The 25,135-nt window shown below is 37.6% G+C and overlaps 1 protein-coding gene across 3 annotated transcripts in view; it reads left to right on the forward strand.

The window, feature by feature from the left end:
- The window catches only part of LOC131074121 (protein MAEA homolog), a 100,272-nt gene extending 75,390 nt beyond the window's left edge, over positions 1-24,882 (forward strand). For all 3 annotated transcript variants that reach the window (XM_058010677.2, XM_058010679.2, XM_058010676.2), the window contains 3 exons: positions 23,856-23,989; positions 24,124-24,310; positions 24,581-24,882. In XM_058010677.2, the coding sequence (XP_057866660.2) occupies positions 23,856-23,989; positions 24,124-24,310; positions 24,581-24,682 (423 nt within the window). In that variant the 3' untranslated portion in view covers positions 24,683-24,882. The remainder of the gene's footprint in view (positions 1-23,855; positions 23,990-24,123; positions 24,311-24,580) is intronic.
- Positions 24,883-25,135: the final 253 nt, after the last annotated feature.

Genomic DNA, 25,135 nt, shown 5'->3' on the forward strand with positions numbered 1-25,135 from the left:
TTAATTATATTCTTTATATTATAATTTAATTTTTAATATTTTAATTTTATTATTATTATTTATTATTAAATTCTATTTCAAAGTGGGGACATTACAGTAATAAATAAATACTCCTTTCGAGCTTCATAATTGCAGCAATTTTAGTACCCCAAGCTAAGAGATCTACCCTGAATGGCCTTTTGTAGAAACCTAGTGAATGTAAAGCAGGTGATGTAGCAATCCATTGCTAGATGAAGATCAAAGTCAACATTCTTTACAGATAATTTCTCTTGTAAGATTTCTAACTGAAGAAGCGTAATCATTTTAATCCCTTGATAGTTAGTCATCTATCCTACTTAGTGTTGATATATAGCTAGGTCGTATCCCTTGATTGGGGCGACCTAGCTTGGTAAATGTTTGATGGGACTTATTATGTGATTATATTATGTAGCTTGTGAATGTTAAAGGGCAAGCCCTATTTGGGCGCTCAACTTGTGTAACTTGTAATTGGGTCTGGCCCTGAATGCACATCGTAAATTGTGATTTATATTGGGCCCTAAATGGGTGATATAATGTAACTTGTTGATGTGATAGGGCTGACCCTATAATATGTAACTTGTAATTATTATGGGTCAGACCCTATTTTGGGCGCCAACTTTAGATGCCTTATAAATTTACTGTAAAGGCCGACCTAAGTCAAATAAGATGTAAAAGCTCATATATATTCAAGGCAATGCAAGCATCAACATAAGATATATACACTTAGCAAATTACCTCTGCAAGGTTAGCAAACTTTTATTGTATGTAATCTGCAATTTCCTTCATTGATCAGCAAATCTGGAACTGCACTCTAGGGTAGTGAATGCTTATCAGTCAACAATTTGTCTACTAGGCTGGGCAAAGATCTTCTGGGCTGCCGAATTTTCCTTAGGTCTGCTGGAGCGTGTCAAGGCTGCCCAAAGGCTATCTAAGTTTGACAGCGATTTGCACACACCCTGAGTTCCAGATTAAGATAAGTTTTGCTATAGTTGATTTATGCCCTAGAAGGGTAAACTTGGAGTCTTCTTAATCAAATCAGATCTGAGATTATTGTTGCTGGGTTTTTCCTCCAAGAGGGAGGTTTTCCCAAGGTATCATTTTGTTATGTGTGCATTTGTGTTTTCTTGTTCTTTACTGTCAATCTGATTGCTAAGTTTAACATAAAACTAACATGGTATCATAGCGGGTTCCTTCTATAAAGCCTAACAGCTTGAAGGTAGATCTGTATCCTTTTTGTAGACTAAGAAATCAGAGCAGTGTCCTGACTTCAAACGAAATTTACACTCCTGTGGCGAGGGTATTTATGAAGTACTTATGGATGAGAATGGATTCTGAGTGATGGCGAGGGCCGAAGGCCACGCAGGCATCATCAGATGATTCAGTGTGATCTAAGTGGATGGTTATGTTGAAAACTAACTTATAAGAGAAGTATTTTTTGAATTTTTCAAGCTGTTATCAATTCATTGGATAGTGAATCGTTTATGTTAGTCTTAAACTATTAGTAATCTCTCTTAAATGTTTTCAGGATAGACTGAGGATCATAAAGATGATGATTGTATTCAAGAGAGGAAGGTTTTGAGACATCCTGTGAGGAAGCATCATAGGCTGAAGACTAAGAGACATAGCTTAGTTGGTGATACTACGATCAGGTTCAGCTTCAGAGGGAGCTTGTTGTGTTCAGCTTCAGAGGGAGCTTGTTGTATTCAGCTTCAGAGGGAGCTTGTTTGTTGTTTCAGCTTCAAAGGAAGCCATATCCTTGGTTAAGGCAATCTTCCGAGAGAAGACTGAGGTGAAAGCCCTTGGTTAAGGCAATCTTCCAGGAGAAGATTGAGATGAAAGCCCTCGGTTAAGGCATTTGAGGTTAGAGCCCTCGTTCCACCCTCTACAAATAGGCATGGTGGACCCACCCTCTGCGGAGTGCAAGGTGGTAGTTTCTTTGAGGTGTAAGACTCTTCCAACCTCTGTGGGCAATGCAAGGTGGATCCATCCTTTGCGGGTGTGCATGATGGGTATCATGAAAGAGTTCATGATGTATATTGAATTTATCCTCTGCGGGCATGCATGGTGAATATCATGGAAGGAATCCATGATGTATCTTGGAACCATCCTCTGTGGGAATGCATGAAGGATATCATGGAAAGAGTCCATGACGCATGGTCACGGTGTAACTTGATTATTCAAGGGATCCTCCCTAGCTAAGAGGGAGTGTTGAAATATAGCTAGGTCGTATCCCTTGATTGGGGCGACCTAGCTTGGTAAATGTTTGATGGGCCTTCTTATGTGATTATATTATGTAGCTTGTGAATGTTAAAGGGCAAGCCCTATTTGGGCGCTCAACTTGTGTAACTTGTAATTGGGTCTGGCCCTAAATGCGCATCGTAACTTGTGATTCATGATGGGCCCTAAATGGGTGATATAATGTAACTTGTTGATGTGATAGGGCTGACCCTATAATATGTAACTTGTAATTATTATGGGTCAGACCCTATTTTGGGCGCCAACTTTAGATGCCTTATATATTTACTGTAAAGGCCGACCTAAGTCAAATAAGATGTAAAAGCTCATATATATTCAAGGCAATGCAAGCATCAACATAAGATATACACACTTAGCGAATTACCTCTGCAAGGTTAGCGAACTTCTATTGTATGTGATTTGCAATTTCCTTCATTGATCAGCATCTGTGATCAACAAGTCTGGAACTGCACTACAGTGAATGCTTATCAGTCAGCGATTTGTCTACTAGGTTGGGCGAAGATCTTCTGGGCTGCCGAATTTGCCTTAGGTCTGCTGGAGCGTGTCAAGGCTGCCCAAAGACCATCTAAGTTTGACAGCAATCTGCACATCACCTTGAGTTCTAGATCAAGATAAGTTTTGCTATAGTTGATTTATGCCCTAGAAGGGTACACTTGTAATCTGCTTAATCAAATCAGATTTGAGATTATTGTTGTTGGGTTTTTCCTCCAAGAGGGAGGTTTTCCCAAGGTATCACTGTGTTATGTGTGCATTTGTGTTTTCTTGTTCTTTACTATCAATCTGATTGCTAAGTTTGACATAAAACTAACACTTAGATCATATAGATGAGGAGCTCATCTCTTTTTCCATTGGTTGATGTCAAAGCCATGTTAATGTGTTGGCTATCTTAGTAGTTTAGGTGTTGGTCCATGTTGAGTGAACAGTGACATTCAAAATGAAAAAGTTCAACTGACGGGATCGTTGAATCTTTCCCTACATGAGACATCTAACATGCATGTGTTGAGTAGGCTGACTGTAGTGCTTTGAGGGATCAAGCCTATATAGTCTAGGGAACGATAGGACAAATGCATCCAAACCAAAAATAGCTTTAACGACATTATTAATTTATTGAAAAGATAATTGAATGTTCTATTAAACAAAGGAGAGGAATACTCCTTATATAGTATATTACAAGAGGATCTTACAATATTATAGCAATATTACTTATTACTTTAAGACCCTGCCTTAATGGTCATTATACTAACTACCCTATAGAAGACTTGACATAATCTTCAGGTCATTTAGCCACAAATGCATAGAAGGCTGACTCCTATTCGGAATGCTTTGCAACATGAGACCCTTCTTGATTGGACTTCTAATCATCCAACCACTTTTTGCAGAACTTCTTCATATGACCAAGAAACGGAAACCATCCCTTTAACATGATATTGGGTAACAAAGCCATCCCTTCCATTATTCGGAGACACAGAAACTGAGATCAGCTTACAACACCATGATTTTGTGGAAAAATCATCAAACCCTAGGTGTCGTAGATCCTCAAACTCCTTGCAAACTGTAGCTGGAATTGAAAGTACTTGTGATTTTGTGAAAAAATCAACGAAAACCTTGGTTTAGTGAAAAAAAGGGTAAAAAATCTTTTTTTTTTTGTGAAAGAAAGATAAAAAACCACAAACTCAGAAATTTGGAGAAAACTTATGATTTTTGTATGAAAAAAATCGCGCAAAAAACCAAAAACCATCATGATTGTTTTTGGAAAAAAAACATTAGAAACCCATCATGATTTTTTTTTGAAAAACAAAAAAAGAAAACCCATCATGATTTAAAAAAAAAAAGTTAGCCCATCATGATATTTTTTTGGAAAAAAATCAGAAAACCCGCCATGATTATTTAGATCATTCAAAAAACTATAAAAAAACCTTCACCATTGCATACAAACCCTATTTGCATAGATCGTGCTCCAGACGACCCGTTGCCTGAGCAAAACAGGAGACAAAACCACAAAAAAAATGCACCTAAACCAAATTGCAATTTTTGGAACATTAAAAACTAGAGACGGAAACCCATGACTTCATGACGTATCGTGCAAGAGTCAAAGTGCCCATGGTTTTTGATAAAAAATGTGCAAAAAAAAGAGTAGAACATTGACTGCAAGTAGGAAAAACCAGTGAACCCTTCCGTGCGGAGAAAGAACTTTACCTTGTTGCATGCAAAAAGAATAGAGAACCCCTCGTTGCGAGATGCAAAAACGTGGCCACAAAAGAAGAAATTGTGTCGCACAATTCTCAAAAACACTTGAAAACGGCCACAATTAAACAAAAAATCGTTGAAAACGAACCACAAACTTGTAGATTGCATACAACCCGTGGTTTCTGAAAAAAAATGCAACCTACGATTCTCAAACATGAACCATGCAAAAAATTCTCTGAGAAATTCACAAACGAAGGGTGCCGTGATTTTCAAAAAGATGTCTTGCAAATAAAGAAGCTAGGGAATTTTCAAAGAAGAAACCTATTGATGTGTTTTTTATGCACTTTGAACACAGAATAAAATACTAAGTTTTCTATCCTCTCTTGAACAAGGAAACCTTATATGCTAAATGATATGATCAAGTAAGGTAAACCCCAAGTTTTCTTTAGTTAGGTCTTGACATGCAAATGGATAGGCATGTATGTGATGTGATATACTTGTATCACAAAGGGACTTACATTTATGAATCATAGTTGGAACTTGCAAACTAACTTCGCTCAAACAAAGAAATATCAAAAGGTAAAGGGTTTAGGAAATCTATGATAATCCTAAGGACAATGATAATAATGGATGATGCTTAGATAAACTCCTTATGGAACTACTTTCTACTTGACCATAGTTAGCCCACAATGCCATAGAAAGAGTGCAATCTCCTAAGGCAGCGAAAGATTTTGACATTGTAAACATCCATACAAATACCCAATGCTAGTGCAACTTGTACAAATATCCACAATTGAACTTAGCCACAATAACAAGGTTCAAGCTAACCATGCAAAACAACTTGCAATCAACAAGATGTAAATAGTATGAACCAAAGGAATCATCAATTATCTTTACATGCATCCACTATGATCAATGAACTTCAATTAACTTTGGGAAGTAACAAGAAACCATGCATAATGTAGAAATACAACACACGAATCCACCATATCTTCAATGAAAATCATGTATTTATTTCAACAGTCTTTCCAACAATTTCGAGCTTCCCCCTCCTACTCTACTCTAACTTGAATCTTCTACCTCCCAATTTTTAATTATTAACCCTTACAAATGAAAAGGCAATGCCTTTTATAGACATCCCAATTGCAATTCAAGTGCTAGGATTAATTTGAAATCAATGGCCAAGATTTGAACAATAAAACCCTAATTAGGGTTTGTTACAAATAACAACTCATTGACCAATGAGATCATTACAACATTCTAGACACATGTCTTTCCTTTGAATTCAGAGCAATAAGAAACAAGGTTAGGTATATTGAATTTTGTGCGCCCTCCACGTGTAGTTGTTGATGAGTCAAGTTCATTGAACTTGGATGCTTTGACTTGGAATCACTAGATTGGTTGGTGATGAATGGGTGCCACCTCAACGTGAAATTTCTCCTTCATCACAAAGAAGCCTTGTATTTTGGGTAATATCTCTTGATACTCAATTTTTCTAGCCTTTGGAATGATTGTGCTGGTTCATATTCCCAAATTGTATCATCTTGATGATCAAGTTTCTAACTTTGCTCAACTCTTTTGAAACTATCACAATGTCTTTGATCACGTTTCACTTTTCCATCTTCACATTTGGGAATTCTTCTTCTTGTGATGCATTTCCACTTTGAACCTTTGAATCTTGAAACATTTCTACGCCTTGGAATGTATACATTGTCTTGAAATTTCCTTGATGTAGAGCTCCTTCTTTTGAATTGTTGAGTTCCTTGGTGTAGTTCTTGACTTGTGGAATATTTCCTTGATATGATTGATCTCCTTGTAGTTGTTGTAGTGGAGTCCTTCATGTCATAATACTTCTTCATGCCTTAGAATCATGAAATTCCCCTTGCATTGATTCTCTTTTTGTTGTAGTATATGTTGTCCATTTTTCACCATTGTCTCCTTGAAATTTCGGATACCCTTGACCTTGATCTTGGATTTCCAAAGGAAATCTAGGGTCGTTATGAAATCTTGCTCGAAAAGCAATGTTCTTCTCTTGATTTGGTGGAGTTCCTCTTTCAAGTTGTGAAGTTCATTCCTCATGATTTCCTCGTGGTGTGGAGCCTTCATGTTGTTGTTGCATCTTTCATATTTTCTTGCATCATTGCTTGGATCTTGAATGTATGGATCTTGAACTTCTCCATGGTGTTGTTGAATCTTCCTTTCATACTTGAATTCTTTCTCATTGCACTATTATCTTCTTTGTATCCACAACTTGGAAATCCCTCACTTTGATGCTGTCTTGTGAATCTTGTCTTTCTCCAGCAATCCTTGATTAGAAAGTGTTCCTTATCATATGCAATCAATCTGAAAAAGAAAGAAAATTCCTTAAATCATGATAGCAAGATGAATCCTAAGTTAGTAAAATGCAAAAAGTTGATAGGAAAATGAAAACTAGAATCTTGTATTCCTGAATTTATGTTGAAGAACTCAAAAGATATTTAAATGACAATCCTTTTTGAATAATTGCTTCACAAATTCAACTTCATAAACCCTCCTAAAACCCTTCCAAGTTGAACCTTGACATTAACTGATTTTTAGTCCAATGATCTGAAATGACTTGGGAATTCTGGAAATTGCATTTGAAAATTGTGATGCAAGTGTGAGTCTGCTGATAAAAATTCCACTAAATCCTGATTCAAAGTCTGGTACGAATGTCCTCCAATGGATGCTATAATTCGTACTCTCAAGTTGATCAGATCCTGTAACGTCCCCTACTAGTAGTTAACCTGATTAACAATAGTAATCTAACTCAATATGCTTATAATAACCAAACTATTCATTTAACTTAGGATACAACTTAGTTTTAAACCCCAACACCGTGTAATCTGAACCAAATTATTGTTACAATCTCTAATTAATTATTCTTTATTTAATTTACAATTGTAATGCTTCCTAATTTTAAGTATCTCGATATAGTCCCTACTGTACAAGATTCAGAAGATGAGGGTTAAGGAAGGAACTTGTGAAGTTGTTCTTTTAATTTCCTTGACTTCAGGAACTGCAATCAACACATATCAAACACAACCATATAGATATATATGTAGACTATTATTGCTGTCAGTTAGAACATGTAACTATATATAATAATATGAAACTGATTCTAGGGGTTCGGATAAGACACAGATAAATGTAATTCAGTCAACCTTACTAAGCCCAAAAGTGGAACATTGACCCTTTTGGCCTTGGTGGCAGCCAAGGTGGCCTACTCAGCAGGTTGCTGTAATTACAAACCTATCTGTATCTTATCTTCTGAGTTGCTGCTAACCTTCATGGTAGGATCAATATAAGGAAAATACAGAGGAATTCCCACTTAACCAAACTAAGCCCAAGAGTGGAACATTGACCCTCCTGGCCTTGATGGCAGCACTTAGGCATCCAGCAAGGTGGCCTACTTAGTTGGATGTTTGTAATTAATTTATATTACTATATTATTCAAATGGAGGATTGGATGTATACATTCCAGAACCATATTATATAAAGAACTAGTTATACGTACCAGTCCTTTACATGTCTTTGATACCTTGCTTATTTATTGAATACAGTAGCAATGTTTAGTCAGCCTGAATTTGTCCGTTCTTTTTGTCTTATTCCCTCTTGCCTTTCTCACTTCCACGGTAGAGCCTTTCTTAAATCGTGGAGTGAGGGCCACGTTGGTGTTATTTTTAGTACTTTCAGATTGAATAAAACTCAGAAAATTAGAATTAGGTTAATTAATTTATAGTTTTCCAGACTTTAAGCATAATGAAGGAAATGAAATGCTAAAGACAATGCACAGTTACCCTGGGAAAACCTCCTAGGAGGAAAAACCCAGCCAAAGGATCCTCAGATCTGATTTATGATTTAGAATTCAATTGAGCATTACACACTTATCTGGAGTTGCAGCCACTATGAGGAAGGAATAGTTAGTTTACAGTTCTCCTTATCTGATCACAATCCTTTAATGGAGTCTTCGATATTTTGATGATGATCTGCAGTCTCTAAAGGAGTTCGCTGCCCTCAATTTGAAGTCTGCTGCCAATTGATCAAGTTCGCACTCTCCTATTTTGGATCTGCTGCTACATGAGGTTCGTTGTTCGCTGTTTGGGATCTACTGTCAAGTTCGCACTCTCCTATTTTGGATCTGCTGCAACATATGAGGTTCGCTGTTTGCTGTTTGGGATCTACTGCAATCCTTATGAAGTTTTCTGCCACCAAATAGAAGATTTGATATTGCTAAATGCATAAGTATGAGATTCGCTTTTTCACCGAAGATTATTTCATCAACTTTAAGAACTTGATTGTGCTAATGAGAGGAAAATGTTGCATTTATAGGAGACATATGTTTCCCAAACATGTCGGCCTCCTTTATATTTTAATCCATATTACTTATTGATTTCCCTTTTAATTTACTTTGATAGGGTTGGCCCTATCAAGGAGGCGAGTTTAGTTTGAGTGTGGCGTGCAATCCTTAGTGCCGTGAGGTAATAGGTCGAGCTCTATATTAAGGGGGCGGATTCCAATGTTGCCCAAGGCAATTGGAATCCGCCAGCCCTAACTACAACCAACAGTTGGTTGGGAGAGATGTGACTACTCTAGGGGACACATCCTCCCAAGCCCAGCGCTCTATGTTTCTAAAGTCCATAATAAGATTCGTGATCTTATAATCACTTAGTTAACTTTAATAACATATTCATCTTATTTTAATAAACAATTGAAAATGAGTATTGACACAATTTATAATTGTATATATATAATTGTATATATTAAACAAACTGTAAATTACCATTAATCACATATTAATATTGATTCTTAATAATTCATTTAAATAATAATTTACAATGTTTGATTGACATAATCAGGTACTGATTACCGGTTAATGCTGGTACATGACAGATCCGCTCCAATGTGGAGGAAGAACTGCCTAAGATCTGACATAATTCATCGCAGATCTGCTCCTTAATTTGCATTAGAAGTCTGCTCCCTATAATTTGCTTTGAATGAATTGCAGATTGATGTTTAGAATGGGAGACCTTGATCTCTTTTATAGCCCTCTCAAGATTGAATTTTTAACTCCCTTATTAGGCCGACTTGACATCTTAACTCATCATACACCCCTTAGGTGTGATTTAGAGGTGGTCAAGAAATTATGTTTGAGCTGGGTAGAATTGCGAGGTGGACATGCAATTTGCAAGGTGAATAGGAAATTTGCAAGGGTTCTCGAACAATTTCAAGCGAAATCAACAAAATTTGCAAACAATTTAATATTTTAGGGCAATGATTTCAACATTTTCCTTGTAATTAAAATGCAATTTTGAACCCTAGACTTGTAATTTTCTTGTACAAATTGTAACAAATTTCTTGCAATTTACTTTTTCTCTTGTAATGGTTTTCTTAGCAATTTTAGGAGGGAATGCACATGATAGGGAATTGCAAGGCAATTTTTTTATTTTACAATTTTGCTCAACTTTCAATTTCGTACTTCACATTGTTGTTTCACCAAGTCAAAGAATTTAATGATCCACACCCTTGTAATTCACCTTTACATACGACATTATTTCACAATTTCAACCTTCAGCCAACCTTAAGACTTGACAAAACCAAGGTTACACTCATTTCTATGGGGGATCCCTATTTTCAATGGGGTGATGTGTAAAAACGTCACCAAAAAACCCTTGTTTTCTTTTCAGAATAATTGATCATAAAACCCTACAAGAATCCTTAAAAATATGCTTCGATCTTTATTGAACAAAACAAGGATTTCCATTTGTGTAAAAACTTCTAACAAAATTTTCACAAAATTTTTCTGGTAAAAAACCACGAATTTTATGAAAAAATCATCAAAAAAATCTTTGCCCGCCCTAATACCATGAAATGATAATTGAATGTTCTATTAAACAAAGGAGAGGAATATTCCTTATATAGAATATTACAAGAGGATCTTTCCATAACGGAAATGATTGAAAATAGAAACAAGAAAGGAAACATTCTAAACAGAAACTAAATGACTAAGATGACCATTATAGCAATATTACAATATTACTTTAATATTTATTATTAAAAAATGAATAGGTATCCATTGACAAACCAGAAATGTTTCACAAAGTATAGGAAACAAGAGCTAGGGGACAAAATTTCTATACATAGAGACTGCTAGTTTTCAATTTCAGTTTGACAGGTGCGTATGTACTATGGATCTAACATCTATATCCCAATGCCTACAACCTCTCTGGACTGCCACAAACAAGGTACGAAAAAAATAAAAGGGGTAAAAATTTATTCCAACAAGAAGAAATACAAAGCAGGGGCATCAAACAGCCCTATCAAGTTCAACTAAGTGATCTAACCGATGAGACAAACCCAAGGGTAATTGACCCTTATCTACAATATTCTAGTTTAGCATTTGATTAGAAGCCCATTTGGCTAGACAATCCACTACCCTGCTCCACTCTCGAGGGATATGTGTGAAAGTAACAGAATCCAAACAAGCACACTATTGTGACCTTTTCACACATTGCCCCATTGCTAACGGGGACCCCCTCTTTTCCGGCTTGCTGTGTTGTTAGGTTAGGGTTTTGGCTGCTTAGTGGGCAATTTTGTGCTTCCTGTGCCAGAGTCTCGGAGTTTTGATCATGCCTAGTGCCGTTTAGGGTTTTTGAGGTTATAGGGTCAAGTTGTAAACATTGATAATTTAATGATCCTAAATTTTGTCTAAGTGTGGACCTTTTTGACCGTTAATGTGTTTTTAAACACGCGCATCAGTGATTTTAAAGTGCCAAGGTATTCCCAGACCTTTTGGAGTTGTTTTCTCGCTCGTAAGGTTATTTTGCACTTTATCCCGATAATTTCCTAGCATTTCACTCATTTTTTGGGAAAATTTGCCTAAATCCAGTTTCGATTTTTATTTTTGCAAGTGTTGGGAGCATACTTTTGTGAATTCTATGCATGTTTGATGCCACCTTTGCCCCCCTACTTTCTGTCATTTGCTTCAGATTTGAGTTTGCTTCAGATTTAGACCTCCATTGTTGGCTGTACATTCAATTTTCAGACTTAACTTTTATTGCCCAGCCAGCTGCAACTTTAGCGATTTACATTTGGAGAACATTTGGAGGGATTTTGGAATCATTTTCAGACCATTAGAAGGCTGTCTTAAGGTCTGCAATTGTGTTAATGGCTGCTTGTCCTCAGAAAATTATCTTTTACCAGCCATAACTATGTTTCCAAAATTAATTATTTTCATCATCAAGACTGTTTTTTATCAAGTTTGTGCATATTTTTTGAAGGATTGCAACAGGGTTTTTGAGGTTATAGGATCAAGTTGTAAACATTGATATTTTAATGATCCTAAATTTTGTTTAATTGTGGACCTTTTTGACCGTTAACGTGTTTTTAAACACGTGCATCAGTGATTTTAAAGTGCCAAGGTATTCCCAAACCTTTTGGAGTTGTTTTCTCGCTCCTAAGGTTATTTTGCACTTTATCCCGATAATTTTCTAGCATTTCACTCGTTTTTTGGGAAAATTTGCTTAAGTCCAGTTTCGATTTTTATTTTTGCAAGTGTTGGGGGCATACTTTGGTGAATTCTATGCATGTTTGATGCCACCTTTGCTCCCTTACTTTCTGTCATTTGCTTCAGATCTGAGTTTGCTTCAGATTTAGACCTCCATTGTTGGCTGTACATTCAATTTTCAGTCTTAACTTTTATTGCCCAGCCAGCTGCAACTTTAGCGATTTACATTTGGAGAACATTTGGAGGCATTTTGGAATCATTTTCAGACCATTAGAAGTCTGTCTTAAGGTCTGCAACTGTGTTAATGGCTGCTTGTCCTCAGAAATTTATCTTTTACCAGCTATAACTATGTTTCCAAAATTAATTATTTTCATCATCAAGACTGTTTTTTTATCAAGTTTGTGCATATTTTTTGAAGGATTGCAACAGGGTTTTTGAGGTTATAGGATCAAGTTGTAAACATTGATATTTTAATGATCCTAAATTTTGTTTAATTGTGGACCTTTTTGACCGTTAATGTGTTTTTAAACACGCGCATCAGTGATTTTAAAATGCCAAGGTATTCCCAGACCTTTTGGAGTTGTTTTCTCGCTCGTAAGGTTATTTTGCACTTTATCCCGATAATTTCCTAGCATTTCACTCATTTTTTGGGAAAATTTGCCTAAGTCCAGTTTCGATTTTTATTTTTGCAAGTGTTGGGAGCATACTTTGGTGAATTCTATGCATGCTTGATGCCACCTTTGCCCCCCTACTTTCTGTCATTTGCTTCAGATCTGAGTTTGCTTCAGATTTAGACCTCCATTGTTGGCTGTACATTCAATTTTCAGACTTAACTTTTATTGCCCAGCCAGCTGCAACTTTAGCGATTTACATTTGGAGAACATTTGGAGGCATTTTGGAATCATTTTCAGACCATTAGAAGTCTGTCTTAAGGTCTGCAACTGTGTTAATGGCTGCTTGTCCTCAGAAATTTATCTTTTACCAGCCATAACTATGTTTCCAAAATTAATTATTTTCATCATCAAGACTGTTTTTTATCAAGTTTGTGCATATTTTTTGAAGGATTGCAACATGTTTTTTGAAGTTAATTTATTAGTTGCAGGTTGTCTTTAGATTTGTGACCTCCATTGTTGACTACGGAAGGTGTTTTCAGACATGTTGTTGTGACCTTTTCACACATTGCACTATTGCAAATGGGGACCCTCCCTTTTTCCTGCTTTCTAGGGTTTTTGTTAGTGTCTCGTGGCCTTCCACTTCAGTTTTGCCAAGCTTTGCTCAGTTTTGAATGGTTCGAGTCCTAGAGATTGAAAGCTAGTTTTTGCAAGCCAAGTGATACCAGAGTCCGAATACCGTCAAAGTGCCTAGAAAGGCCAAAGGACGAAGATCGCAATTGATTTGGACGAATTTGTAGAAAGTTTGCTTTTTTGCTTTTTCCTATTTTTTAGGAAGTTTCCTTTTTGGCATTTTTAGCCCGATCCCCGGTATGGCTATTTTTAGAAAGTTTTCCCTATTTTTTAGGGATGTTTGCTTTTTGCTTTTTCAGAATGGGGACCTAGGGTTTGCACTGGTGGTACTGGCCTGCTCCGATCGTGATAATTTTTTTTCAAGTTTTGACCCAAAAAGCTAAGTTCCTATATTTTAGGGGGTCATGGCGCATTCAAAGGGTAATCAGCTCGAAAAATCATCTAAGTCTGGAATGTCATCTTGATCCTCAAATGTCCTGAAATTTGGCTAAGTCTGGAATGTCATCCTGATCCTGAAATTTGACTGTGTCTGGAAAATTTGAGAATCCTCCAAAAACTAGATTTTGCATTATAAGTCCTAGAGATCTGAAAGCACTTTCAAACATCCTGACAATATATATGAAATATAACTTAAAGGATAAGCTTAAATGTTATATTTCATATATACTCCGCCCTCCTTGATACCTTCAAAAGTCTGCCTTGAAGAGAGAGCTCTAAACTCCGCCCTATGTTGAGAGATGCCTAAAGTCCGCCTTGAGGAGGTAGTCTAAAACTCCATCTTGGTAGTCATGCTTTCAAAAGTCCGCCCTCCTTGATGTCTCATGAAAGTTCGCCTTGAAGAGGAACACTCAAAACTCCGCCCTATGGAGGGATGCCCAAAGGCCGCCCATGGTGAAGTGAAGAAAGTCTGCCATGGAGAGAGCCTTCAAAAGTCCGCCCCCTTGGTGATAAACCAAAAGTCCGCCCTCCTTGATGCCTTCAAATTCCGCACTATGGTGGAGATGTCATAGAAGTCCGCCCTCCATGAAGTTGAAAAGTCTTCAAATTCTGCCCAAGGTGCTAGTCATGGTGATGTTTCAAAACTCCGCCCCATGATGGAGAGGTGCTAGTCATGGTGATGTTTCAAAACTCCACCCCATGATGGAGAGGTGCTAGTCATGGTGATGTTTCAAAACTCCGCCCCATGATGGAGAGGTGCTCAAAGTCCACCATGTTTGAAGAGGTCTTCCAAAGTCCGCCATCCTTGGTGGAAGCCTAAAACTCCGCCTTGGTTGAGGTCTCTCCAAACTCTACCCTATAGGATGATAGCTCAAAACTCCGCCCTATGGATGAAGTGAAAGGTGCTCAAGATCAAAAAATTCCGCCTTGTTGATGGTCATAAACTCCGCCCAAGCAAGTTGCCTAACTCCAAAGTTCTCCTCGAAAGATATGCAAAATGGTTCCTAAGTTGGAGAAGTTTGCCTTGTCAAAGTTGGAGGTGTTGGAGAAATGAAAAGTCCGCCCTCCAAGCTGCCTAAGAGAAGAAAGAAAGTCCGCCTTCCATGAGCTAAGAAAGTCCGCCCTACCTAGTAAATACTTCCAAGTGTGGTGTCAAAGAACCTAAAACATCTGCCCTATGTAAGAGACATCAATGATGGCAACATGAAGATTGGAAGTCAGTAAATGGAGAGGTTAATATGATGCAATATGAAGGAGAATTGATGACAGAAATTTAGCTAAGTATGAAGTGATACTTGATGCCAAGTAGAAGTCCGCCCTACACTTGGACATGCAAGATGTTTTCAAAGTGAGTGAAGTCCGCCCAAGGAGAGAGCCTTCAAAAGTCTGCCCTATGAATGGGATGAATGAAGTTTAAGGCAAGCAAACAAACATGATGATAGAAGTCATAAAACTCTGCCCAAGCATCATGTTAGAAGATGAAAACTCTGCCCAAGCATGAAGTTGAAGCCTTCAAAACTCCGCCCTACTCTTGAAAGTCAAACAAAGTCAACAGCAGGTTCAAAATTGAATTCAAATGCTAAGTGATGTCATCGAATCTTCCTAAAATTCAAACTTCTAACTAATTTAGAAAGTTGAAAAAAGAGATTTTCGAAGATCAATGAGCTGGGAAATCAAAATGGAAACTCGAGATTAAAATTGGAAAGAAGATATTTGCAGATTGAGGTGATCTTTGTACTGAGTTCTAAATTAGAAACCTTTTGGAAGATGCCAATCTATAAGCCTAGTATGAATTTATGGACTAAATTCAATTTAGAAACTTGCACAAGTAGAAGATTTTCAAACTCAAAGAGATGACAACACAACTCGAAATTGGATGAGAAAATTTCCCAAGATTTAAGCTGAATTTAGAAACATGAGTTGGATAGTATTTACGTGTTTCTAATTATGAAATCAACTTCATTACAAATGCATTCCTTGTTTCTTCATTCTTACACCAAGAAGTTCGAATTTCCTTAGCAAACTGAGGAAAACATTGAGAAGTATTTTTGCAGATTAAAGTTTATTTGGAGAAAAATCTTGATATTGTTTGTAGTTGGGTGAGCTTCTTGTCAAAGAATCCGCAGATTGTGGAGTATAACCAGCTAATAGGAGGCAGATCATTCGGATTTTCTGAGTTTTTCTAAAGATCTTTCTGTCTTCTTGTCTTTTTCTTCTCTCCCCATCGAAGGTGAAGTTGGTTAAGTGCAGATTTATTACATTCTCCGAGTTTTCAAAATCCGTCAGAGATGATTTTTGTGAACTTGTTCAAGTTTTTAGTGAGAAAAATTATTTTGTTGACTAAATGGAATGAGAGTTTTAAAGTTATAAAAGGTTGGAGAATTTACATATGAAATAAAATCTCAAAACACTTAGCCGTTCGCAGCCTCGATTTTCTTTAATCTAAGATAGGTTTCTAACTTATTTTCCTTTGGTTTTACAGGTCGCAGGAGGAAATAGAAGCGGGATCATCATAGAGATCGCAGCTGGAGTTTCAAGCCAAACGGAGGATTGAGGACAAGCTCACGAGCAAAGTTCATCCGAGCATGGAGATAGCCAAAATTTGGCTAAGTATGGGAAATGTTTCACAAAGAAAATTCCAATTTCCTCAATTATGATAAAGGCATGGAGAAATCCTTCTCCAAATTTCAGGGTATCGAGAAGGAGGACATGATCACAGCGAATGTCTGAACAACTTGATCCTCTCATTTCATATTTGCAAGGGTTTATCTAGAGCTTTCACCTTCCTCTTGTGCAACATAAATTGGAGCCACAAAGAAGCAGGCATAGAGTCAACAAGAAATTATTCTAAGAAATTCAACAATTTTCTTCATGGGCCTACCAATCATTCCTCCTGAACCAGGCAGAGAACCTCATCCAGTCTTCAGCCAGACTTGGATTTCAGCGACGAACAAGAACACGTTATCACAGAATTGTACAGCTTGGCGTGGGAAGTGAAAAGAAACACTCCTAATTGGCATCGCATGTGTTTTATCCTTGACGAGGAGCTAGAAATTGCCGCACGTATCAAAGTTGAGATAAGAAGAGAAGAGCCAGCGCCCGTACCTATTCCTACACCACCTCAGCAAGATTAGGGGTGACTCACGTTGCGGTAGCCCCTCGTCATCTTTTCAACCAATCAAATTGTTCCAAGTCAGCATGTCCAGATTCAATGAACCTAACTTATCCAGAAGCTTCTAGAAGGGCACACTTCACAATGCAACAACCTTCTATTTTCATTGATGGTTCATATTTAGCAAGAAGGACAAGTGTCCCAAATGTAATTTTTTCATTGGTCGAGGGTAGTTAGTTTTGGGAAACCCTAATTGGGGTTTGTAGCTTTCAATCTGGGCCCTTGATCACTGTTTGATCTTGGTTGTTCGTTTATTTTCTGAAAACTATATAAGGCTACCTCCTTTCATTTGGAGAGTGTGAGGTTTTTGACATATTGTTGCGTGAAGGTCATTTTTGAATAATATATTGCATGTGCGCTTTCTCTTAAAGCTTTGTAATCCCTATTGTTTGAATGATTAGCATGGTTTCAATTTCCTCAACACTTAGTTAAAGTTAATTTAGATTTTCTTTCATGTTGTTAAATTGAATGAAGGATTTGATAAGTGTTAATTGACGGTGTATCTCTGCTCATACTTTTGGTGAATGGATGATTTCCATTTCACTGTGCAAAGTTAGTCTGAGCCCATCCTCTGTGCATCCCAACATCTCGATCATAAGCACAATCCATTGAAGATTGCATCGGCTTTGTGTAGTTGTCCTCAGTGTGGCGAAGCAAAGTTTGGTTTCTCGAGAGCACCCAATTGATACCGTCTCCGGAGTTCGTAGGATTAGATCAGCTTTCCTAAACCCTATCCCCTTTTCCCTTTTTGAAAGTCTAAATCCCGAAAATCCAAAAAAAGAGAGCCTAAAATTGCCAAATTGATCTAAGTCCAGCAGTTCAATGGACATTTGTTAACGTAAGCCCCCCTTGAGATTTTTCAGCATACACTACCCAAGAAGCTATTTCACTAAAGTCACTTTTTCGCATGTATAGACCTTGGAATCAGTAGTGATTTTTTAGGAGAGGATAAAATACCCTCGGGTATCCTATTCTAATGTTTGGTAGATGATAAAACAGACACCAACACATACCTTGTGTGCAAACACAACCTTTCACACCTTTCCTTAGTCATCGTTGATCCAGTATACTCCTTTGCATTTTAGTTTGCATAATTTCTAAGCATAAGGAAGTATTATTGAATTTTATAGAGGGTTTCCATGCCCTAGCGTTGTCACACTTTGAATCTAATTGTCAAAATCTACCAAGAGTATGGATTATTTTCTTGACTTCATGCTCTAATTAGCTAAAATCTTTAGAAAGTCAGGAATTTTATCAAGAACATTATTTATTTTACTAAGTCTAACTTCAAGCTTTGTACAGGTACGATGTCGAAGTCCAGATTTAAGGAAAGGAAAGAACTACCGAAGATGTTGGAGACTGGGTTCTATCCAGAGCTCAAGATTTCATCCAGATGGAAGGAGATCACAGATACAAACATGCATTTCCTAGGCTTGGATTAGATGCGATAGTGGATGTTCGGAGTCGGAAATCAGGTTCCTTCCCCAGCATATGCGAACATTATGAAGAGTGGTATTTTTCATGCCGCTGGATTTCCACAGTCCATACAATGCAGTGAGCTTATCCTGGAGTGTGCACGGTGTTATGATTCGCTCATGCGAATGATCAAAACTCCTAAGGGCATTGTTATTGCCTACCTTGCTAAGGATGCTATTGCTGAGGTGTTCGGAATTCCATGTGGAATAGATTTGAAGGATGTGACCAAGGATGAATATACAAAAAGATACACAAAGAAGATGGGTGCCTGCAAGAATATGATAAACAAAGAGTGGATGATTGAGCCTAGGTCTCATCATTCCAAGGCTCCCAAGACACTCATGTGCATAGACTTCAAAGAGGAGTATAGTGACTTGATATTCCTACTCAACAGAGTGATGGGGATGCCGCAGGGAGCAATATTCGATGGATGGATGTTCTATTTCATCCAGGATTGTCTTAGAGGAACATTGGTAAATTGGTCTTAAGATTATAAGTGACAATCTGGACTTTTAGCTGAGGAATGTAGAGCAGTCCAAGTCATTCGCCATGACTTCTTTCCTGGTATACCTACTTGCACGGTTTGTTTCATACAGAGGATTGATATGCAAAGGTGAAGTCGGGAATGGGCAAGGACAATTCAAGAGTCATGAATGTTACCCCTAGCTGAGCATGTACATAATTGAAGACTATAAGAGAGTGAATGATGCATTCACTATGTACATCACACGGATGCTGCAAGGCGGAATCCACAGAAGATTGTCCAAGGAGGCAACAAAGTTAATAGAAAAATATGGATTGTGGTATATTCAGTTTCCCACTTTCATGTACCTTAGGATTCATGGGTTTCAATCTGAACCCTATAGACTTCCTAGGTATCCGACCGACAAATGATCTTGTTGGAAGTGGTGAGATAGCTTCTAGAGTTTGATGTCATTCAAAGAGAGAAGCATAGGACAGGCATGACATTCCCTATTTCAGTTGGGAAGACATCAAAGGTTTGCCAGTCTGCCTTAGCCGCCCTCACTGCGAGTGAGGAGCTTGCATTCTATCGATTTGCTACATATGAGAAAAGAGAAAGATTTGATCCAGATAAGAAAGTAGGAAGGATCAAGGGAGAGAAGTTCATTCACAAAGTTGACATAGAAGATTATCGAGCCAACCTGATGGACGAGCAAGCAGTGGAGAAGAATGTGGTCCAAAATGTCAGTGGATTTCATGAGGAAGTATGGACTTTTCCTCATTCCTGATCAAGTGTTAGATAACAAAGATCATAGGCATCCACAGTATGAGAATGAAATGAAGAAGGCAATCCTATTGCCTAATTGGTCAGAGTCAGAAGAGATTGACCTGAATGTATTGATGAGAGAGGTCTTGAGTTTCTCTCGTGCATGGGTAGATATACAGATGAATAAGTTAGTTGATATGGGTGTTCCCTTCACTTATGAAAGGATAAAGCCGGAAGAGTCTACTTCCGAGGATGATCAGAGGACTATCAGTGATGTCAGGATTCTTGCAAACTAAGAGAGTCAAGCTCCCAAGAGAAGGAAGAACATGCTAGGAGAAGTCAATGCTAGAGGGGAGAAGATTGAGGAGGTGAAGAAGAAACAAAAGACTATCATTCCTCCACCTATCATTCCTTCACCACCTCTCAGTGTCTCATCAATTAAAGTGATTGAAGTAATAGAGCAGAACAAGGAGGCTCAACAATGTTCCAACACAGTGATACTACCAAGGAATATTCAGGAGTTACATGCCATAGCGACATCTGCACCTCCAAATGAGAATGATGATCAACCGGGATCCCCTACTGTCCTTTTGGAAGTTAGTTTAGGAAATGAGGTATACGAATGGACCAGGAATAGTCCTGATGATGATGATGATGTTATCTCGACATTGAGAGGACTTGATCGAGAAATGTGTCTCGATGATGGTATGGAGATGGCTACTTTTCCTGAATGGCTGATGAGAAGTATGGAGAAAAGTAAACAAATGATAGAGTTATAGCCTATTGACGACATTGATGACTACCTAGCTAGGAGTGCTAAGGAGAAAGAGCCCAAGAAAGCAGAGATTTTGTCATACATAGCTAGAGATGTGGATTGCGCAGATTGTTGTTCCTATTGCAGGCGTGACAATGGACATTGCTACTCCTATGGATTTCCAGATCACTTCAGTTGCCCTTGGTCATACATCCAAAAAGCAAGAATTTCAAGAGGTTGGTGAAAACCTCAAGGCAATCGATGCAAGGTTAGATAGAGAGATTGCGGAGAAAGAAAAGTACAGAGAAGAGAATATCAGACTTAGAGAGTATATTGCAGGGATAAGGCGTGAAAATCCCACCCTTATTTCCCCTATTGCAGTTGACCATGGAATACATTCACACTATGAGGCAGCGAGAGATACACTCTCGGAGGTGGAAAAGTGGATTGAGAGTGCAAGAAAGCAGGTAGATGATTTTCTTACTCAGTTTGCCCATGCATATGATAGGACAACAGGGCTCGCATTTAGAATCTAGTATTTGGAGGGAGTTTGGGAAGAATTCCGACCTATTCAAGAGAAAACTATTCCATGCCTCCAGGCTTTGAAGAAGATTCCTAATTCCACCTTGGTCAGCGAGAACATTGTGCACAATGGAGATATACGATTTCCATGGTTGGTATTGTTCATTAGCTATGAAGAGAGCAATTTATGAGAATGCCCAGTCGAGTTGTATGGAGATGGAGGGATTGATTCAAGACATCCAGATGAAGATCCTTGCCTCGATTGAGAAATTATTGAGTGTTGATGTTAGTGATGCTAGTGGTTTACATAGCCGGATTAAGAGACAAGATGAAATTTATGTATTTTTGCCAGTTGGAAGAGTCAGATAGAGGACTTGGTCTCTTTGTTGATTCATGTTCATAGTTCGCAAAAGCTCATGCCAGATTGGGAGAACACTTTGGATGCTTGCTCGGATTCACTGGACGTGATTGATTTACAGCAGGATACCTTGCCTAGCATTTCCATGGAGGAGTTAGATTCAGTATTGGCTAGATTCTTGGAGTATGCTAGGAGAGAGAGAGAGAGATGCAGGGAGGAATCTTCTAGAAGATTCCCTATTTGATGACTAGGTATCTTTTTATTGGGCCATATGTAGGTGGCACCATTTTTTATGTAAACCCTTATTAGGGCAATTCTAGGGTTTTGTTGGCATGATCTTGGCCGTTGATCTTGGATCAATCTTGGCCATCCATTTTTGTAAGAGACTATATATGCCTCCTTGTCTCTCATTTGTAAGAGAGTTTTTGTAGAATTGTTGGTATATGCTGCAGCTATTTGAATCATAATCATTGTTCAATTGTTGGTGATTTTGCTCTTCAAGTGTTGTGTTTGCATTCATGGTTCTCAATTCCTCCAAGTTAGATTAGAATTTATTTTCATGTATGTTAGATTGAGTGAAAGATTTGCTGAATTTATTTGTGTGGAATCCTTAATCCATACCACTAGCCTCTTGTCGTTGGTAAGTGCGCCTTGTGTGGTCAACTGGAAATTCGAGTAAGCTTAACTTCAACTATTACGTGTCCCTTGACAAGCATCAACTTGGATGGTGTCAACGTTTGATGGTGAAAGCCTGAAAATCTTCAAGTATACCTTAGACGATTGCACTAAGCTTGTGTCAATACCTGTTTGTGAGACCTTGCCTAGTTTGATTCCACTAGATCCGTTCATCATCTCTGACATTCCTAGGCTTAGAATAGATTTCCTGAACCCTATTCCTTTTGCCCTTTTTTTAGTAAGAAGTAAATCCAGAGCCATATTGATAAATCTTAAGTTGTTAGCACACCTATTCTGCATCTTCATGATAATCCAAACATTTGCCTAAGTCCCCAAGTGAACACAACAATTCACATCGACCATTGAGTTACCCACTCGTCAAGACCTGACATGTAGAAACCTTGGAATCATTTTAGTTGATCTCATTCTTAGTATCTGAGGTGATTTTGTTCAAGAGGGTAAATTATCTTGGTAATTTATTCTGTAATGTTATGTGCCTAAAACACATCAACACACAGATTAAGAATCTGGTTAACAACCAAAACTAGCTACCAACTAACATCCGTAGAATGCTGCTAGTCTGATTAACAGATGAGCCTGCTCCATCCAAGAGCATAATCATGCTCCACAACATATAAAATAGCAAGAGCCTTCATCAAATTATTAGTATGATGACCTTTATAAACAGAAAAAATAAACTGAACAGTCCCCAAGCTATCTCTACCAACTCCCCCAATGCCAGCAGGACTAGGATTTCCCCGAGAAGACCCATCCATGTTGATTTTCAGAATGCCCTGCGGAGGACTCCACCTTCCCACCCTATTTATCCTCCGAAGAGGGTGTCTGCATCTATTTCTCATGAACTGACCTTGTGGCGGAGGAAGATGGAGACGGTTGTAGCAAATAACATCGCCAGGATCCACAGCCTCTGACAAGTCACAATTTGCTAAAACAGTTTCTCCCAAAGAGTGGAGAATTTTTCACCACAAGTGGTGGGGCCCCCAACAACACATCTTGAAAGATCCGATGATTCCTCTCCAACCAAACATGCCAAATAATAAAAGAAGGGCCAAGAGTCCAAGCAACTTGAAGAAAAGAGGTTTTGATAGGGGCCTTGCCCCATCGAATAAAAAACTCAGCCAAAGAAGAGACATGCCAACAAGCTTGGCTCCACATTTCCCACCAAAAGTGCCAAATATGTCTAGTGAAGGAACATTGAAAAAAGAGATGAGAGACACTCTCTTCGCTATTACGACATAACACACACATTGAGGGGCCCTGAAATATGGTTCTATATATGGTGAACTAAAGACTTGTTTATTTTTTTTGCAGGGATTGAAGAAGTGTGTACATTCTGAAGCATGGGAAACATGTGGCATTTATATCAAGCCTTGCATGAGACATGTAACTTGAAACTAGTAATAACATCTCACAGTTAATTGTTGTGCCAAGAGTACCAAAAATGGAGACCAGGCATCAGCATTTTTTGATGACACCCATATTGTTGCAACCCTTGAGTATCAGTGTCTTTCATTTATAGGAAAAACAATGATCTTGAATAGCAGAAGCCAAAAATAGAATCAAATACGCTATAGGAAAACCAATAGCAACAATGCTTGCAAAAGATGGGCTGCCACATGCAAACAGATGTCAAATCAGAGGAGTGAATGAGAAAGATGGTCCTCATCTGAAGGAAATCCCTAGAAGAGCAGTTGCTCCTCCCTCCATATTAATCCCAACTGCATCTAGTTGACATGCCTTAAATGATAAAATATTAAATGTATGGTATCCACTCTAAATAGTTAAAAATAATTTTGTTACTTATAAAAGAAGAATTTGTTTTTCTTGCCACAATACTTGCTTAAGAAACACATCTTTAAAAGGTGCATAAATTTATAATGTTGTGCACTATATTTCTTTGTTGTAATGCAAGTTCTAATTTATTAATTAATAATTATTATAAAAATATTGATGCTTATTGGCCTTCATTTTCACTGCACAGATATTGTTTGATGCAAAGCAATGGGATGATTTAGTTCAGCTATTCAAGCAGGAGTTCTGCAAACTGTATGGAATGACTCTTCAACCACTGCTGAATATTTACTTACAAGCTGGATTAACTGCCCTTAAGACTCCGTATCCTTTAATCCATCTTTTAAAATTGTCATTATTTAAACAATTTTGCAGGTAGAAATATGTTGCAAATATGGATAAGCTACTTTAAGAATTTTTTCCTAGATTGTTTGGATCGTTTCTTTAACTTGCTGAAGATTTTGCTATGAGGAGAACTGCACAAAAGAAGATCCATTGTCACAGGCAGACTTCCGCAATCTTGCATCATCTTTGCCTTTCTCAAAGCACATCCATTCTAAGCTTGTCTGTTACATTTCAAAAGAACTAATGGATGAACATAATCCACCACTAGTTTTACCAAATGGATATGTGTACAGCACTAAGGTATTCTTCTCAACCAATTATAGTATTTGAAGGAAGAAGTAATGAAACTATAATTCAACTTGAATTCTAAAACATGAAATAGTTGTCTATCTATATAACATTTGTTTGTCTGCAAAGCAGCAAGGATATGTATATTTGACTGTAAGCATTGTGTAAATTAAAAATGACTTGTTTTTTATTCCACAGCTTGACTTAAATGTATTCCAGTTTTCTTTTCGTAGTTCTATGAATAGATTATTTTCTTACACCTTGTTATTTGCAATCCAACAGGCTTTGGAAGAAATGGCCAAGAGAAACAATGGAAAAGTGACCTGTCCGAGGACTGGCTTAGTTTGTAATTTGACAGATCTTCAAAAAGCTTTCATTTCATAGATTTCTTATGAATGTATTCTTTGTATTTACGGTCCGAGGAATGCAATTCAATTAGGAATTTCATTTTGCTCCATTTTAGATTCAAAGACTGTTGATTGACTAATTGGTTCAAGCCATTAGATCTTCAATGAATCGTTCAAATTTATGACTGTAAATATCAATTCATTCAACGCATACCATAGAACTTATATGATTTTTTAGCTATGTTTTGGTGGGAAAGGAGGTTTAGCCAACCTATACACGGAAACCCAAAGTCAACAAAACATTAGAAGGCAAAAATATACAGAAGATAAAAGCGTTTTTACATGACACGTATAGTGTAAAGAGATTTAAAAAGGATAATACTATCTTAGATATATATAATTATTAGAGCCTTAAGTAAAATTAACTTGAATAAACATTAGTTTACTTCCTTGTCAGTGCAAGATAGTATTCCAGGTTTTTAAGGGATGG

The sequence above is a fragment of the Cryptomeria japonica genome, chromosome 4, assembly GCF_030272615.1.
Source record: "Cryptomeria japonica chromosome 4, Sugi_1.0, whole genome shotgun sequence".
NCBI classification, from domain to species: Eukaryota; Viridiplantae; Streptophyta; class Pinopsida; order Cupressales; family Cupressaceae; genus Cryptomeria; species Cryptomeria japonica.